The following is a 17,058-nucleotide window of genomic DNA, read 5'->3' on the forward strand; positions in this document are numbered from 1 at the left end:
TGTTGGATCTGGCCTGTTGCCTTGTTCATTGTACTCTGTCGTCTCTCTGCTATCGTTCATTCTTTGTCCCACCCACTGCACCACAGCAGCTGTCATCACACATCAGGCCACCCACCCACCCAGCAAGCGCATTGTGAATAAGCCGTCCGTCGCCCGCCCACAGTAGTCACCCAATCTACCCCCGTGTCCAGCAACAGCAGCCACCAGCAGCCAAACACCACAACCACCCACCACCCCCGGCCCCCCAACCCTGGCGCCTTACCCCCCTTCCCCCGGCCGACCTTGCCCTCCCCCTGCCCCCTGCCCCCCACCCACCCACACTTACCACTCACCTTCACCACCCACCCACCACCGACCACCACACTGGCAGCAGCACCACTCTACTCACTACCACCGACCGACGACACCACCACGCAACCACACCTCTGCCTGCACCGCACCGCGCCGCATCCACGCCGCTGCTTGACCTTTTCGTCCTTAAACGTCCCATTCGGATCACCCCATCCGACTCATGGAGACGCAGTACGCTTCCACAAGAACGTTGCATAAAGACGAAAAGCTCTACTCGTACAACACACAGCAGCAGCAGCAGCAACAGCAGCACGGCCAGCAGCAGCAGCAGCAACACCAGCACCCACAACACCCACAACAACCTCATCGTATCACAGAAAACTACAACACTCTCTCACACTCGCGCCAGCAGCCGCAACAGCAGCAGCAGCCTGCATCCGGCTCGCAAGCGCATCAAGCGCACGCAAGCGCAAGCAGCGTCGCCACGGCTCATCTCGACGACGCGGGCGCCGCCTCGCGCTCATCAGGCCCAGCGCGCCGCGACTCGCCGCCGCAGCACCAGCAGCCGTCGTCGTCGTCGACGGCCCTGCGCGATTTTGTGCACGCCGGCCCGCCGCCGCTCCGCCGCTTGAGCGCGCCGTCATTGCCTGGAGCATCATCATCGAGTTTCCGCACCAGCGCCGGTCTGCCATCACCGCTCCCCCCGTTGCCATCAGCGCTTTCACACCACCACCACAACCAGCACCACCACGCATCCGACGTTGCCTCTTCCTCCTCCGCACGCCCATACCTCCCAGCACCGGCTCCGAGCCTAGCACCACGCGCCCACGCCCCGCCCCCGGCCATCCACATCCCCACTGGCCGCGCCAACTACGGTCGAGCAGCTTACAACGAGCCGCAGACGGCGCCCCTCGTCGCCCCACCTCGCTCGCCGCACTTTGCTCAGCACCAGCAGCAGCAGCCCCCACTCTCTGGTGGACGCATCCCTCTCTCTCCAATCTCGACACACGTCCGTTCTCTTCTCGCGCCACCCTACGGACCGTCAGGCTCGGCGTCTGCCCCTTCCTCTGCGTCCGCATCATCGTCTGCCCCTCTCGACGAGTATCGTGCCCTTCGCTCCCCCCACCCTCCTCTCACTGCCCTCTACCCACAACACCCGTGGCCCCCGCAGCTGCCCGCCCACGTTCGATCAGACGTATCGGCAGCCGCGGCGTCGTCAGCTCAGCCCGACGGCGACCACCACCACCACCCTCGCCAACGCCCCTATCTGTCCAGTCCCCTAGGCGACGGCCCATCAAGTGCTAGCAGCACGCATCACTCGCACAGTTTCCCGTACAACAATCCTTCCCACCGCCACATCCACGGCTCGCACCACGCCAGCGCTGGAGCTGCACCACAACAACAGCGCACAAGTTCGCAACAAGGGCACGCCCAGACACAACCCTTGTCCCCCGCCTATCTTTCGGCTCCCCCTCTCTATTCTTCGGGCCCGCCTCGATCAAACACCACACGCACTCATTCTCCTCTCTTTATCCCACCACCACTTCGTTTCAAGTACTCGGTATCGCCCCCTCCCCACTCTGCGTACCCCGAAATGCCTCCCCGCAAAAAGGTGGCTGGATCGACGGCGACCGTGACGTCGACACCACAGACCGTGTCCTCGGCACGCTCGTCCCGCCGCATAGCTGGCTCCATCCCAGACGGCAAGGGCAACGGCTGGACGACGGAGCACACGTACGACTCGATCGGACAGCCAAAAGAAATTATTGTCATCCAGGATAGTGCAAGCCCGATCCCCAAGAAGCGCACCCGCGCAGCTGTTGCCGCCGCCGCAGAGAGCGCAAAGTGGAACGGCGGTGGCGGGTCCCACCCCGCTCCCGCCGCTGCTATCAACGGCTCGAGTACAGCAGCAAAGAGGCGAAAGCTTGAAGAAGAAGCAGAGGCAAAGAAGGGCAAGGCAAAGGCAACAAACGTGGGTGGACTGATCAAACAATAGAGCACACTTGCTGACGCGACAATCAGTCGTCAACCTCTGTTCACACTCAGCCCGCCCCACCATTGCCCTTGCAACCGCAGGCACACATTCAACAACCGGCTCCGGCAACAGCAACTAGTGGCACCCAGGCTCCAGCATGGGATGACGCCGAAGGCCACTACATTGTCAAGCCAGACGATGTCATTGGAGGACGATGTAAGTTGATACATGGCGGCCCTCGCTGACATGGCGCAGATAAGATTGTGCGCCTGCTCGGCCAAGGAACATTTGGCAAGGTCGTCGAAGCACGGCACATTGAATCTAGGCGAAAGGTGGCAATCAAGGTCATCCGAGCGGTCCAAAAGTACCGCGACGCCAGCAAGATTGAAATCCGTGTGCTCGAGACGCTCAAGAAGAATGATCCAGAGAACAACTTGTACGTGGTATGAGCTCGGGCGCTTACTGACAATCAACAGCAAGTGTATCCACTTGTCAGAGTACTTTGACTTCCGCAACCACCCATGCTTGGTCTCGGACCTGTATGGCATGAGCGTGTTCGACTTTTTGAAGTTGAATCACTTCCAGCCGTTCCCAGAAAGGCATATCCAGGACTTTGCAAAGAGTCTACTTGCCAGCGTGCAGTGTGAGTGGCGAGGGCTGGGCGTCGAGGATTGTGAGCCATGCTGACTGTACCAGTCCTCCACTCGTTGAAGCTCGTCCACACCGACCTCAAGCCAGAAAACATTCTGCTCGTCAGCAATGAGTCCCGGCTATCCGGCCCAAGGGTGAGTAAAGCGTTTCCTGGCACTGCTGACCCCAAGCGCGCCAATGCCCGATCCAAGTCCATTCTGCGGAACTCGGACATCAGATTGATCGACTTTGGAAGCGCAACGTTTGCCAACGAGTATCACTCGTCGGTAGTCAGTACACGACACTACCGCGCGCCAGAGATTATTCTTGGTAGGTTTCGATACGTTGTGTAGAGCTAACCTGTCAGGATTGTCATGGTCGTATCCCTGTGACATGTTCTCGATCGGGTGCATCCTCGTCGAGTTCTTCACTGGCGATGCCCTGTTCCAGACGCACGACAACCTGGAGCACTTGGCCATGATGGAGGTGGTCATGGGCAAGATGCCGTCGCGGATGATCGAGCGTGGGAGGTGGGTCGTCGTCACTGCCTTGATGTTTGGCCTCGCTGACCATGCCCAGGCTCAAGAAGCCAGAGTTCTTCAAGGGCAACAAGATCGACTTCCCCAACCCGTCCGTCTCCAAGTCGAGCCGCAAGTTTGTCAAGGGATTGAAGGCCTTGAAGGACATTATCCCGAGCACAAACCCGACGAATGCGCTCTTCCTCGACTTGGTCGTGCGCTTACTCGACTTTGACCCCGAAACGCGCATCACGGTGGACCAGGCTCTCCGCCACCCATACCTGCGCCAAACCATCCCCGAGCCGCCTTGAGCAGCAAGCAGCTCGGTTGCTTCACCAGCACCACGACCCACCTCTCCAGTCCCCAGCATTGTCTCTTTCCCTGTCTCGTCCCATGTTTGCTCGACCTGTAGCGGGCTACGCCACACCTACTGCACACTTTGGTAATGATCCGCGGCGCTGTATTGTGCTATGTCAAGAGTAGACGGCCATCAGAAGCATCATCTGGAGATATGCAACGATTAGCGAGTGGGCAGGGGGGATGGGGATGGTGTGTATGGGCATGCCTTATGCGACAATGTACGACCTTTTGCATGGCTGCGATCTTTTTACGCGCCACAGTGCACTGACCGCCGCGGGCGGGTGGCGGCGCGGACGCTATTGTTCTGTGGTGGAGGGCGTTCACTTGGTAGCCGGCACAACCACCCACACACCGACGCACCAAGCGCCATGGCGTAGAACCTTGCACACTGCTCACTCTTCCACGCAACACACCATGGCCGGGCTCGAGGACGCAGCGCTGAGCGGCGAGCTATTCCGACAGCACTCGGCCGCGTCGGGCGAGCGCTCGTCGCACGACGACCACGACCACGAGCACGAGGGCGACACGCACCAGGCGACCGACGACGAGGAGAGCTTGGGCCTCGTGTCGGGTGCGGCGCCGGCGCGCGGCGTGCGGCAGGGCGGCGTGCCAGCGCCGTCTGCACCATCAATGCGTTCGTCACGGCCGTACGCCGACAACGTGCCCCGCCGCGCCGGCGCGCCGCAGACTGGGCCGAAGGGCGTCGTGGAGGACCAGCGCGCGGCCGCGGCGGCAGCGGCACAAGCGCAGCGCGATGCGGTGCGGCACACGCGTGCGGCGCAGGAACGCGCGGCGATAACTGCGCCGACGGTGCATGAGGAGGACGCGACGCGCAAGCTCGCCGCGCAGCTGGCTGACGCGTCGATCGACGACGAGCGCGCGCGCTGGCGCGCTGCGCGGCTCGACGAGCTGCGCTCCGCCTCCGCGGTGGGACAAGAACGCGGGCTGCGCGAGGTCGGCAAGGAGAGCTTTATCGGCGCTGTCGAGCGGCGCGGGTGGGTCGTCGTGCTCATCTACGAGCCGGTGAGTTGCGCTCGGCGGTACACGTGCTAACGGCAGGACATTGCGCGGTGCCAGGAACTCCTCGCGAGCACAGTCGCGCTCGCGCGCTCCCTGCCCGGTAACCTCGCCGAACCGGTCAGCGTGGTGCGTGCGCGCGCGTCCCAGCTGGCGTTTAGCCTCTTGCCTGCGGAGCCTAGACCGCATGGGGATAACTACGACGACGACGAAGAGGAAGAGGAGGAGGCGCGGCCCGACCCCGACGTCCTGCCCACCATGCTCGTGTACCGCGACGGCGAGCTCGAGCGGACGTGGGTCCGCGTCGACTTTGACCTGCGCGACGACGGCGTCGAGGGGCTGCTTAGGCGGTGAGTTGGGGGAAGTACTGAGCTGACGAAAGCGAGGGCATCCTGCGCGAGACCAAGGGGAGCGGGTATGACGACGAGGAGGATGAGGAGGACTAGGGCTGAGGAGGGGACGAGACGAGGCGAATAGAGGAGGCACACTATGGACTTGTACAGGACACCGGATACGCGACGAGCTAGATACCACAGCAGCAGCAGCACACCGCGGCGCTGCCCGCGGCCACAATACGCAACGTATCATTCATCTGCATGTTTCTACTCCTTGCGCACGCCGAGGGCGGCCGCCTGGGGGGACCACTGCGCGGGGGTTAGCGCGTGCGCGTCAGGCAGACGGGCCAGCAGGCCACCACACGTCACTTACCCGTGCCGAGGGGATGGGCTTGGTCGGGGCGATGTGGCGCTCCTGGAGGGTGTCAGCGGTGTCAACGGCGTGGAGCGCGAACGACGACAGCGGCAGCCGGGGGGGCAGGTGACTCTTCAAACATGGACCCCACCTGCACACCTCGCCGCTCGTCCGCCGCCGTAGGCCCGCGTCCTCGGCACCCGCTCCGCGGGCGCCTCCCTGCGTCTCGTTCAACCCACCTCGTTGCGCGCGCTCACGCGCCAGACGCCGTACGTCGCGAGTCCGATGCCAACGACAGCGACGACCGTGTTGGTCGCCCAGTTCTTGGGGCGCGTCCACCAGCCGCCTGGGGGTGCGTGTCAGCTTACGCCCGTCTCTGCTATCGCAGCTGAACACACCGGACGGGGTCCAGACTTCCTTGGGGTATGGGTAGTGTGCCTGCGGTCGTTGTTAGTGATCATGTCCGAGGGGGAAGGTTGTCCAGCGCTGGTCCGCTCGCTGCCCTGCAAGTCGGCAGACACAACGGTGCGCCGCTGGCAATGCCGCCGCCGCTACTCACTCCGCCGCCCTGTCTGTCAGCTCTGCGCATACGCCGCACCCACCATTGTGATCTTGTTGTTGCTTGAGATGGAGCTGGAGTCGAGAGAGTTGAGCAGTACCGAGAGCGACGAACGGGCGAGCGAGGGAGTGTCAGGAGCTGCATGCCTAGTTGCGGGCCTAAAACCCAAAGGTACAAGTCTCCGAGCTGCACGCCTAATGGCCTCACCTCACCCTGGCATGCTCCGAACCCAGCCCCTCGCCTCCCACCGCGCCAATAACCCCCCTCCCAACTTTTCGCATTTGGCGCGCACCGATTGGTCGACGTCGGAATGGAACGGACAAACGGACGCGGAGCGGGTGGGTCCTCGATTCCCTCGCTGCATACTGCGTCACTTACAAAACGGCACTTGCAACTTCTTTTCACCACCACCTGTATCCTACCCCCAACCCAATCCACAACAAAAACAAAAATGTCCTTCGCTGCCGGTTAGTCTTGTCACGGGTGGTGTCTGGGCCGGGGCGGGGGATGGGAGGGCCGTGCGTCGGCGTCGGCGATGGAGCTGCTGCCTGCACTGCTCGCACTGCATCAAGCTCGCGCCGACGGACGTCGATCTCTCCCCAACCCAACCCCGCCCACCTGCGCTGCCTTGCTCGTTCGTTGCCTGCAGCGCCACTAACACCCCCCAGGTGACGCTTCCAAGGGCGCGGGTATCTTCAAGACCCGCTGTGCTCAGTGCCACACCCTCGAGGCTGGCGGCCCCCACAAGGTCGGCCCCAACCTCCACGGCATCTTCGGCCGCAAGTCTGGCCAGGGCGAGGGCTTCTCGTACACTGCCGCCAACATCAACAAGGGTGTTACCTGGGACGAGCAGACTCTTTTCGAGGTGAGTCGCGAGTCGCGAGCGGAGCGAGCGAGCTGGCTTGGACGAGATGGACGGACACACGCGGCATTGTCTTGCCGCCTTGCCGAGTCCAGTTGCACAAACGTGCCACGCTCTGCGCCCATCGCTCGCTGCCACACCCGCCCCGAACCTCCCTAACACGACGCAGTACCTCGAGAACCCCAAGAAGTACATCCCCGGCACCAAGATGGCCTTTGCCGGCCTCAAGAAGCCCAAGGACCGCAACGACCTCGTCACTTTCCTCGAGAAGGAGGTGAGTGTCGCGGCCTCTCTGCCCATGGCTCCAGCTAACATCCCCAGACCAAGTAAACGCGTCAGTGAACACTAGAGCGTAGGCGCCCGCCTTGTATCTTTACGGCGAGAGCCCATACATGCAAAAATAGTCAAATGTCGCGGGGTGCACTGTGCGGTTGGAGCGGGGAGCGGTGTTTGCAGGCCTGCCTGGCCTGCGTAGGCGGGCCACTAACTCGTCATGGCCTACCTGCCATGGTCACAGTCTGCGTCGTCGTCGTCGTCGTCGTTCGTCTGCCCAGCCGCATCATGCATGCATGCACTTGCGTCTCTGGCAGTGCGTCCAACCCGCCACCTGCACCCGATACCCCCGCCTGCAAATGAGGAGGCACGGAATACATCGCAGACTTTTGCTTCGCTGCCCGCGGCCCGCCTGCAACGCCACACCACGCCAAGTCTGCCTGGGCGGATGATAGCCGACCGATGCGCTTTGCGGTGGCACTGTGGCGTCGTCGGAGCTTCGGAATCACCCCGCTCATGCAGCGAGCTCTGCCGAGTGGACTCGTCGGCGCGTGGCCAGCCAGCGGACACGGCCCGATGCATGCCTTCGACCGACGACCACCGAAACGCCTCGCCTCGCCTCGCCGTGACTTGCTATCAGATGCATATGCTACTATACACGCCGCCCTTCGGCGTCGCTCCGCTCCGCCGTCCTACTCGTCAAACTCGTCGCGTTTGCGCTTCATCTCCCGTGTCACCTTTTGCCTCGCGGCCTCGTGCCGCGCCAGCTCGGGGTTCATGGTCGACAGCGGGCTCTTTGCAATCTCTTGCTTGAGGTCGTACATGACCTCGTCGTCGTTGTTGTCGAGGAACGTGATCGCGAGACCCGTCTTGCCTGCACGACCAGTACGACCGATACGGTGCACGTACTTCTCGATCGTGTCCGACATTTGCCAGTTGAGAACGAGCGACACGTCGGGCACGTCGATACCACGACCCGCGAGGTCGGTGGCCACAAGCACGGACACTTCGCCGTCGCGTAGCGCCTGCAGCGACGCCTCTCGCTGCTCCTGGTTCTTGCCCGAGTGCAGCGTGACGCCCGAGAGCCCAGCCTGCTGCACATACTTGAGCACCATGTCGGCCGTCTTCTTCTGGTTGACGAACACGATGATCGGAGGCGGGAGACCAATGTTGCGCAGAATGTCGATGAGGCGCGCCTTGCGCTTCTCCTCGTTCGTAACAAACTCGACTCGCTGCTCCACAGTGTCGACGGCCTCGCCGGCGTTGCCAATAATAACAGTTGCTGGCTTTCTCAGGTACTTCCGCGTCAGACGCTCGACTGCCGGCGGCATGGTCGCCGAGAACAGCGTCATGACGCGATCGCGCTTCGGGTCGTCTTCGGGCAAGCCCTCCTTCTCGGCAAACGATGCCGGCATGGCGTCGAGGATAAACGTCAGGTCAATCTCGAAACCCAGGTCGACCATTCGGTCGGCCTCGTCCATGACCACGTAGCGGCACTGGGACATGACGAGCATGCTCTTGTCGATCATATCCTTGAGACGACCTGGGGTCGCAATGACAATCTGCGCACCGTTGCGGAGGTTGAACTGCTGCTCCTCGACCGAGCGACCACCGACGATCGACACAGTCGTGTAGCCCATCGGCTTAGCAAATCGCACCGCTTCACTCTCAATCTGCTGGGCGAGCTCTCGAGTCGGCGCCAGGATGAGCGCATACGGGCCGAGGTGGCGGTTGTCCTCCGTCAATGGCGGCAAGTGCGAGATGTACGTGAGCATCGGGATAAGGAAGGCGGCCGTTTTACCGGAACCCGTCTTGGCCAAGCCGACAAGGTCGCGGTTCTGGAGGCCGATCGGCACGGCCTGTCGCTGGACTGGACTGGGCTCCGTGTATCCAATCTCGTCGATGACATCGAGAATCGGCAGTGGGATGGCGCTCTCACGCCAGCTACGCAGCGGGTTGGGGATATTTCCACCCCGCGACGAGATGCTGTAGTCCTCGCGGAAGATGCGCCAGTCGCGCTCCTTCATCTCGTCGAGCGGCTTCTCGCTCCAGTGCCGGTCGTCGTTGGAGCCCTTGCCTGCGCGCCGCTTCTCCAGCGCATCGGTGTACTTGTCGCCCGCGGTTTCCGGTACGGGCGTTTGCGCGCCGCTGCCCGGGCGCGCTGGCGATCCAGCGGCAGCAGCAGCGCCGTCACGATCTGACCAGAGCGGCGCAGCCGACGTGTCGTCCGCAGCGCTCCAGTCAAAGATGGCGTTCTTGTTGGCCGACTTGCGCATCCACGGCTTCTTGACCACGTCGTGCTGGCCGAGGTATCTCTTCTTGATGATCTCGAGGTCTGGGTCGCCGGCGGGAGCGGCAGGCGTGGCCGCCGCAGCGCCCTTACCTCCCCTCCCACCGGCACGCGACGACTCGGCGTGCCCGTTGGCTCCGCCGTGGCCATTATTACGCCTGTCGAACCCTCCCCGGCGGTCGTCACCGCCGCGACGGTCGTCGCCGCCCCGGCGATCATCCCGAAAGTCGCGGCGGTCATCCCGCCGCCGGTCGTCGCGATCGCGGTAGTCGAGCCCGCCGTCACGGCCGCCGCCGCCGCCGCCGTTACGGTGGTCGCGTGCATCGCGCCCGTCGCGGCGGTAGTCGCGGTCGTCGCGCACGTCGCGCCCGTACCGCGCCGCGTCCTGTTTCCTCGCCTCGGCATCCGCCGCACGGTCGAGCTTGTCCCGCTCGGCGCGGTCGGCCTCCTCGCGCGCCTTTTGCTCGTTGACCTCGGCTGCGCGCTTCTCGAGGGCGAGGGCGGCGCGCTGGGCCTTTGTGAGGAATTTTGGCTGCGCGGGGGTTAGCAAGCTCACGCGGGCGGGGCCGGGCCGACTCACCTTCGCCGCGGCCTCCTTCTCGGCCTTTTGCTTTGCGAGAATGTCCTCGACGGACAGCGGCGTCGCGGGCATGGTGTGGTGTGGGTGGAGGGTGGAGGTGGTTGTTGCCAGTTGCTCGTTCTTGACGTCGTCTTGAGTGGCGAGTGAGGCCGGATTAATGATGGAAAAGTGGGAGAAACAACGCCACGTGCGGGCGGAGGCATGTCTCCGCTCGGCGCGTCGCTCTCCGCTGGGCCCAGAAGTTGGTGGGGTTCGGGCTGCAGCAGCGTGAGATGGATGCGACGTAGGTTGATGTTGTTTCTCTTCACGACACCAACGACAGACAGCTGCACAAAATGGTCAAGGCTATCATCGCGCCCTCGGTCCTCGCGGTGCGTCCCCTCGGCCCTTGCTGTGTTACCCCCGCTGACCCCGCCCCAGTCCGACCTCAGCAACCTCAGCAACGAGTGCAAGCGCATGCTGGGCGACGGCGCCGACTGGCTGCACATGGGTGGGTAGCGTTCTGATTGTCCGCAGTACTGACCCGCCAGACGTCATGGACGGGTAAGTCGGCCTGCGTACTTGGGTGCGCCCATGTTCAACACATTCGGGACGATACGCGGCGGCCCGAGCCCTCCACCACCCGCGACGGCACCCACTCACGCCCCCCACAGCCACTTCGTCCCCAACATCACCATGGGCCCGCCCATCCTCACCTGGGTCAAGAAGAACGTCCCCGAGATCTTCATGGACTGCCACATGATGGTCGCCGACCCGGCCAAGGTGAGAAGGAGCGGAGCAACGGCGGCGGCGGCGGAGACGGCGTCGTCGTCGTCGGCGTGCCGGACCGGCTGCCGGACCGCCGCCCACCACCCACTGAACACCACTGACAATCGCAGTGGGTCCCCGAGGTCGCCAAGGCCGGCGGCAAGCTCTACACCTTCCACTACGAGGCGACGGGTACGCCTTGCTCTCAGAACACAACACGGCGCTCGCTAACTGGCACCGCGCAGACTCGCCCGCTGACGTCATCAAGCTCATCCACGAGCACGGCATGCTCGCCGGCCTCGCCATCTCGCCCGCGACGCCGTCGAGCGTCATCACCGAGGAGCTCGGCAACGCCGTCGACCACCTGCTCGTCATGACTGTTGTGCCTGGTGCCGGCGGACAAAAGTTCATGGCCGAGTGCCTGCCCAAGGTGACCGACCTGCGCGCGCGCTTCCCCACAAAGAACATCCAGGTCGACGGCGGCGTCGGCGCCGGCAACGCTTGCCAGTGCGGCCACGCCGGCGCCAACGTGCTCGTTGCGGGCACTGCCGTCTTTGGCGCCGAGAGCCCCAAGACGACTATTGCCGAGATGCGCGCGGCTGTGGACGACGAGTTCGCAAAGGCTGCGTAAAATGGCACTGCCACTAGCTAGAAACCACCCAAACCCAAAACCAAAACCAAAACACTCATAGTAGATCATATTTGCATCGTATGTTACAACAGATGCCCGGAAGCCAACTGATCTATATACCGTGTATGCTCTAATCCTGGTGCTCCTTCTCCGTGTTCCTCTCCGTGTTCTTGGCCGCGAACGCCGCCCGGGCGGCCGCGACCTCCGGGTCCGCCTCGACTAAGGTTGGCCGCCGGCTCATCTCCTCGACAGGAGTCAACGATCCTCCAGCGCCTCCCGGAACATGCCCCATAGTGGCCGCATGGCTAGGTCTGGTACCGAGCGCAAACGTGAGCGAACTGGGCGTAGGAGGCTGCGACTGCTCTATTGATGCAGATCCCGACGACGATGTCCGCTGGTGGCGGCGCATGCCGAGAGCGTTGCCAGAGGGCGATGCGTCGCGTTTGGCGACAGGTGCCGGCGCAAAGGCCACTGGCTGCGCTGCCGATGGCGCAGAGTCGCTGCGAGTAGGGCGAGGAACCTCGCGTTGGGTGCCGACAGGCGCCTCAGTCGCAGCGGTGAAGGTGCGTGGCAGCTGGAATCCCCCTTGCGGGCCAAAGTTGGATGCCGTCTGGAACTGGGACCCGGTCTGCGAGCCACCATATGTGCTCGCACGTCGGCTTCTTGACCTCCGTAGGCGGTCTTCCAGAGCAGTCTCCTCCGCCTGGGTAAAGTCGTTGGGCAACATGACAGCGCGGTCGATAGCCACGGGCAGACCACGGTGTCGGCCACGAAGCATGACGATGCAAATGATGAGCTTGGAGAGCTTGCGGAAGCCACCCGAGAGGCTGCAAAGTCAGTTGGAGCCCTTTTGCGCTGCACTCACGCATAGTTGTCATACGACACACCGAGGCTCAGACCGACGGTGCCGTACGCGCTGACAACCTCGAATATGATGTTGAACACGTTCATGTAGTCCCAGTTCTCCTTCTGCAAGAGGGCAGGGCGCTCGATAATGCAGATGAGCCAAAGGGCGAGAACAATCCACCACATGTCAAAGGCGAGCTGGCGGCGTGCGCTGCGGGCGTAAGCATGAGGCAGAATGCGGCCCGCGTGTCTACTTACTGCCAGCCAAGGTACTTGGCAACCGCTTGCGCGCCCTCCTCGACGTTCTCTGGCTCGTGCTCGTCTTCTTCCTCCTCGTCCTCGAACAGCCCAAGGGATCGTTCCTCGTACACGTTTGTAGCACGAACCGACATGGCAATGGGGTAAACCGAAATGTACTAGACGTTAGACGAGACAGTGTCGTTTGACCTCACCATCATAATAACGTAGAGAACCTTGACAGCCGGGGCGAGAGCGTTGAGAGGGACGATGGCAAATCCAGCTGCACGAACGGCAGTAGACTGGAACAGGCCCGCAGCGAGACGCGTTCCAATTGGAATCTCGTCGATCACCTCGTTGCCGCGATCCAAGACCATGAAACTGAACCAATCGATCAACCTGTTGGGTGAGCAGTTTATCAGATATCACAACCTACGTCAAGATGATGACCACAAAGACCAGGAACCAGGTATGCGTAGAAGGGAAGAGATAGATGAAGCACCGACGAGGGTGGTGTAGCAGGAACTGGAGCGTCTCCTCGAGCGATCCGTTCTTAGGGCTCATTTTGTAGATGGTCCAGATGATGAACCGCAGGAGGATGGGGAAGCACGTGTTGCCAAACAGGATCAAGAGCGCGAGCACGACCGACATGACGTACGCCCTCTGGAATGGCACCATACTCAGGTCGATCAGACTGACGCCAGTGTTGGAGAAGGCCGAGGTGCACTGGAAGAAGGCGAACCATGGGATGCGAACATGCCTCTGGGGAGCGTCGTTGAACACGTGGTCGTATCTATTGCCTGCGGCAATGTACGGCGAGATGATCGTAGCTCCCATGAGAGGGAGCGAGACCCAGTACTGGGGTCAGTGGTATGTCTCAATAGTTACACTCACCACCAAGACAATCCAGAAGAGCACCTTCAACGCACGGTACTCGACACCGCCGAGCTCGTCCATTTGGTCCGAGGTCAAGTCCTGGAATCGCGAGTTGCGACCAACGACGGCGGAGAATGAGATGTAATTGACCTGCTTGGCGCCGTCATCAGGAGCGATGCTATCGCGGCCAACAATGGTGTTTGTGCGCTGCATGGTCATGCTTCGGTCCATCTTGGTTTTGGTCCTGGGGAAGATGCGTTCCACGGCGTCGCCGACCAGCTCTAGAGGAGTAGGGAAACCGCCGAAACCGCTGTTCTTGGTCTCGACAAATCGGCTCTGGGTAGGACGGAGGGAATAGGTCCTCGGCATGCCAATGGACCCGTTTGTCATTGTGCGCGGGAAGCCAACACCGCTGCGCATAGTAGCGGTGTGAGGGAAGTATGGGCCATCTGAGGGGTGAAGTTGGTGATCGAAGCCATCGTCGGGCTCGTCAAAGGCAATGGTCTTGGAGCGGGGGAACGCTTCTTCTGTAAGGGCGCGGGAAGCGTACGGGCGTGGCACGTATCTGCAGTTCGTTAGCGATAGTAAGACGACCCCACTCACGGAGAACCATTAGGACCACTTCTGACACTGTCATTGGTCGACGTCTGCCTCAAAGCCTCACCATGCTGATACCCAGTGGGGCTCTCAGTCTCAGGGGCTCCCTTGACAATAGGCGACTCCTTGGACTCGTCCGTAGTGTACTGCTCGGCACTACTCCTGCTGGTGGTGGCGCTGTCGACACGAGCAGCCCTCTCCAACGACAGCTTTAATGCCTCGGGGTCCGCTGTGCTGTATGACTTGCGCAGGGTCCGTGGCGATCTCTCTGGGCTTTCCTCGGCGTTGGTGTCGGGCGTGGCAGCTCCACTGCCACTCGTCACGTCGCCCGGGGTGGGGTGCGGCGTGGCGGCCTCGTACCAACCCATGGGGTTGACGAGGCCCACGCCGCCACCATCAATACGCTTGATCATATCCTTGTTGATGTTGGCAATCTTCTTCTTCTTGACAGACGCAGGGCGCGAGGGCGGCTTGTCCTCTACATCTTCATTGTCGGCGCCGGGCTGCCGGGTGAACCGGCGGCGCAGTCCACCAACCGCGGCAGTTGGGATCTTTGTCAAGGTCTTGTGCAGGCTGAACGAGCCGCGTCGCTTCTGGCGCTCCTTGAGAACATGCCGAAACTTGACTCTGAAGAAATGTCTGCGCAGGTCGGTTAGTCGCGAAATCCAGGCCCTTGGTCATTACGCACTTGCGAACAGAGACCATGATAATGGACACGAAGATCTGGCCGAGCGTGTGAGCATCATGTGCAACCACTGCAGCTCCACCAGCAGACCCACCGAGCTACCGATCAGCATTTGGAAGTAGAGAAGGAACTGCTGGAAGGTCGAGAGCGTACTGAGGTTGACCGTATTCAGACCCGTGACACACATGCAAGAGTAGCACATGAACAAGCAGTCGATGAACTCGATCTTGATCGACGCATTGGCTCCGTACATGATTCCCGCAAAGATCATTGGGAACTGGTCCATGTCAGCTTCAAGGCCCGTGGTGACGCCCAAGCGACTCACAAAGGTGCTGTTGGTCGTGTAAGGAAGGCGGTGTAGATTGTCACGGATCAGAAAGCGGCTCAAGTAGACACACTGCGGATCACTTACAAGCACAGCATGTGCACACGATAAAAGTTGAGCGAGTTGCTCAGTATGACGCCCCATCGCTCCATAAAGCCGGGCAGCTTGAGGTGGTCCGGGAGTGGGTTGGGCATGACGAGGGTATGCGTGCCGCACAGAGACCTCCGAGGGCGATGATGAGATGGACGGCGGTCGGCTCACGGGGTGCAGCGCACGTTGGCGAGCGACCAAGGGCGAATGTTATTGTGTTGTTGTCAACCCAGGCATCAGCGGTGGTGGTGGCGACGGAGGTGTCGGGTGTCGGCTTGCCGCGTCAACGGAGGGAGCAAGGTGATATGGGCGTTGTCAATGGGCGAGCCGGTCGCGGCGCGTGGGTGTGGGCGGGACGGCGGCACGTTCGCTGTTCACGCTGTTCGCTGGGGGCTGCGACGCAAACCTGAACTTGAAATCGGATCGGCCTGAATTGCCTTCGTGGGCAGGCGAAAACGCGATGGGCAACTATTCACACACGACCGACGCCGATGCGATGGACTGTCCTTTTGGGTATGGGGGAGGGTGTGTGTGGGTGATGGCGAGGAAGGGAGGTGCGATGGGCGGGGGGGGAGATGTCTCGAATCGGCTTCACACAGAGCAGTGTGTTCGTTTACCACAGTTGGTCCGTCAACGTCGCACCAAGCCTTTGTGCCGGATGATCGTCAACCAAGGGCAAGGGGGGTCGAGGGGGGCTGTGCTATTAAAAGCATGCATGGCCATGGCATTAGCCTGTCACGGGTTTACTACAAAACGGCACAAACGGGGCAAATTGGACGCTCTCTGCTCCGTAGCCCAGCCACCGCAGGCGCGCTTGCGTTTGTTGACAATTTCCTCCGTGTCGCTTGGTTGGTTTGGCCTATACTTACAAGCGCGCGGACGCATCACGGGGGCAGACTGTCGACTTGAAGCGGCACGCGGTTTCCCCTGGCCATGGACCTCCCTCCCTGCGCAAGGCTCAACCACCGGACGGACAGCGCTACAGTCTGGCCATCCAGCTCCCCACTGCTGCTCATTGAAGCGCGCCTCAGTCTCAACCTTGCGCCGCGTCAATGGACGTGGGCTGTAACCGTGTAACACATGGGTATGCAGGCCCGTGTCACGGTGCGCGTGTGGTGTGGTTGTGGCGTGGTACACTGGCGGGGTATGAGGTGCGAGCTTCCCCTGTCGTGTCTTGCAAGCTGTTCGCTAGCACACGACGAAACAGCACCCGGGCACAGCACGCTCCACGCTCCATACTCCACGCTATGCTACGCTACCTCCCCTCGACACTCCTTGACGTCTGGCCCACAGATCCAACAGTTGTGGATCCTTTGCGCAGTTGAGGCCCAGTATTGTTTGGCACTTGCGAAGCAGGCCTGCAAAAGGGTCCTCATCGTGGGTGGGAACCCTCGACTGCCGTCTTCCCTCGTTCCTGTTCCTTAGATCTCTAAATCACGTGATACATGGGCAAGGTCCTGGGTGGATTAGAACATGATCGTAATCCATTTAAAGTTGTATTTTGTAATGGCACTACGTCATGGATAGGATCACTTGTTGCATTTTTTTCCTATCTGTTCCTCCCTCGTAGACTCTGGACCACCAACAACCCTGGGTGGCTTTCCTGCAGTGGCCGCCGCCTCCGCCGCCGCCTCCTCCGCCGTCGCCGCTTGGCCTTCCTCCTGAGCCCCATGTCGCTGCCGATGCCGTGCTGCTGCTGCTGCTGCGCCTGCGCCGCTTTCCACTGCCTTGGACCACTCAGATGAGCTGCATAGTCACAGGCCCCCGTCAGCAAGCAAGACACAACCCAGTCAGCGCCAGCACATCACTGACGCCAGCCAGGGTTGGCAACATCGATTAGCCACGCCCAGCCAAGCGCAGTCAGTCAGGCGGTCAGCAGTCTGCCAGCCCAGACCAGCCAGACAGCGACGACGCCCAGTGCCCAGCCAAACCACCAACCGGCCACCCACCCACAGTGCACCACCACCACCACCACCACC

General features: G+C 61.8%; 7 protein-coding genes across 7 annotated transcripts; 4 read left to right on the forward strand and 3 right to left on the reverse strand.

The window, feature by feature from the left end:
- The first annotated feature begins 579 nt into the window (after window positions 1-579).
- Window positions 580-3,945, forward strand: lkh1 (Dual specificity protein kinase lkh1). Its single transcript, XM_062769361.1, has 8 exons — window positions 580-2,263; window positions 2,314-2,482; window positions 2,522-2,702; window positions 2,743-2,909; window positions 2,963-3,051; window positions 3,088-3,226; window positions 3,264-3,426; window positions 3,476-3,945. Exons 1-8 carry the CDS (start codon window positions 1,886-1,888, stop codon window positions 3,723-3,725), a joined length of 1,536 nt encoding a protein of 511 aa, XP_062625345.1. The 5' UTR covers window positions 580-1,885; the 3' UTR covers window positions 3,726-3,945.
- A 243-nt stretch (window positions 3,946-4,188) lies between these two features.
- On the forward strand, window positions 4,189-5,370 carry PDC (Phosducin; the record flags this gene model as incomplete). Its single annotated transcript, XM_062769362.1, has 3 exons — window positions 4,189-4,797; window positions 4,834-5,141; window positions 5,174-5,370. 3 exons carry the CDS (start codon window positions 4,189-4,191, stop codon window positions 5,235-5,237), a joined length of 981 nt encoding a protein of 326 aa, XP_062625346.1. The 3' UTR covers window positions 5,238-5,370.
- On the reverse strand, window positions 5,362-6,086 carry LOC62_02G002840 (uncharacterized protein; the record flags this gene model as incomplete). The annotated part of the gene is made up of 6 exons (XM_062769363.1): window positions 5,362-5,435; window positions 5,500-5,541; window positions 5,721-5,827; window positions 5,880-5,919; window positions 6,041-6,049; window positions 6,084-6,086. 6 exons carry the CDS (start codon window positions 6,084-6,086, stop codon window positions 5,394-5,396), a joined length of 243 nt encoding a protein of 80 aa, XP_062625347.1. The 3' UTR covers window positions 5,362-5,393.
- Window positions 6,087-6,429: 343 nt separating this feature from the next.
- On the forward strand, window positions 6,430-7,311 carry cyc1 (Cytochrome c). The gene is made up of 4 exons (XM_062769364.1): window positions 6,430-6,507; window positions 6,709-6,905; window positions 7,072-7,176; window positions 7,224-7,311. Exons 1-4 carry the CDS (start codon window positions 6,492-6,494, stop codon window positions 7,230-7,232), a joined length of 327 nt encoding a protein of 108 aa, XP_062625348.1. The 5' UTR covers window positions 6,430-6,491; the 3' UTR covers window positions 7,233-7,311.
- Window positions 7,312-7,649: 338 nt separating this feature from the next.
- Window positions 7,650-10,157, reverse strand: PRP28 (Pre-mRNA-splicing ATP-dependent RNA helicase PRP28). The gene is made up of 2 exons (XM_062769365.1): window positions 10,046-10,157; window positions 7,650-9,997 (listed from the first exon to the last, which is right to left on the reverse strand). The coding sequence occupies exons 1-2, from the start codon at window positions 10,115-10,117 to the stop codon at window positions 7,868-7,870; spliced, it is 2,202 nt and encodes a 733-aa protein (XP_062625349.1). The 5' UTR covers window positions 10,118-10,157; the 3' UTR covers window positions 7,650-7,867.
- A 122-nt stretch (window positions 10,158-10,279) lies between these two features.
- On the forward strand, window positions 10,280-12,116 carry RPE1 (Ribulose-phosphate 3-epimerase). The gene is made up of 6 exons (XM_062769366.1): window positions 10,280-10,416; window positions 10,466-10,535; window positions 10,576-10,588; window positions 10,699-10,807; window positions 10,924-10,984; window positions 11,038-12,116. The coding sequence occupies exons 1-6, from the start codon at window positions 10,381-10,383 to the stop codon at window positions 11,421-11,423; spliced, it is 675 nt and encodes a 224-aa protein (XP_062625350.1). The 5' UTR covers window positions 10,280-10,380; the 3' UTR covers window positions 11,424-12,116.
- Window positions 11,554-15,183, reverse strand: TRK2 (Low-affinity potassium transport protein; the record flags this gene model as incomplete). Its single annotated transcript, XM_062769367.1, has 11 exons — window positions 11,554-12,250; window positions 12,289-12,480; window positions 12,528-12,685; window positions 12,722-12,905; window positions 12,943-13,364; window positions 13,401-13,947; window positions 13,986-14,618; window positions 14,668-14,702; window positions 14,759-14,941; window positions 14,990-14,996; window positions 15,077-15,183. The coding sequence occupies 11 exons, from the start codon at window positions 15,181-15,183 to the stop codon at window positions 11,554-11,556; spliced, it is 3,165 nt and encodes a 1,054-aa protein (XP_062625351.1).
- Between the last annotated feature and the right edge of the window lie 1,875 nt (window positions 15,184-17,058).

This window comes from Vanrija pseudolonga, chromosome 2 (genome assembly GCF_020906515.1).
Source record: "Vanrija pseudolonga chromosome 2, complete sequence".
Taxonomy (NCBI): domain Eukaryota; kingdom Fungi; phylum Basidiomycota; class Tremellomycetes; order Trichosporonales; family Trichosporonaceae; genus Vanrija; species Vanrija pseudolonga.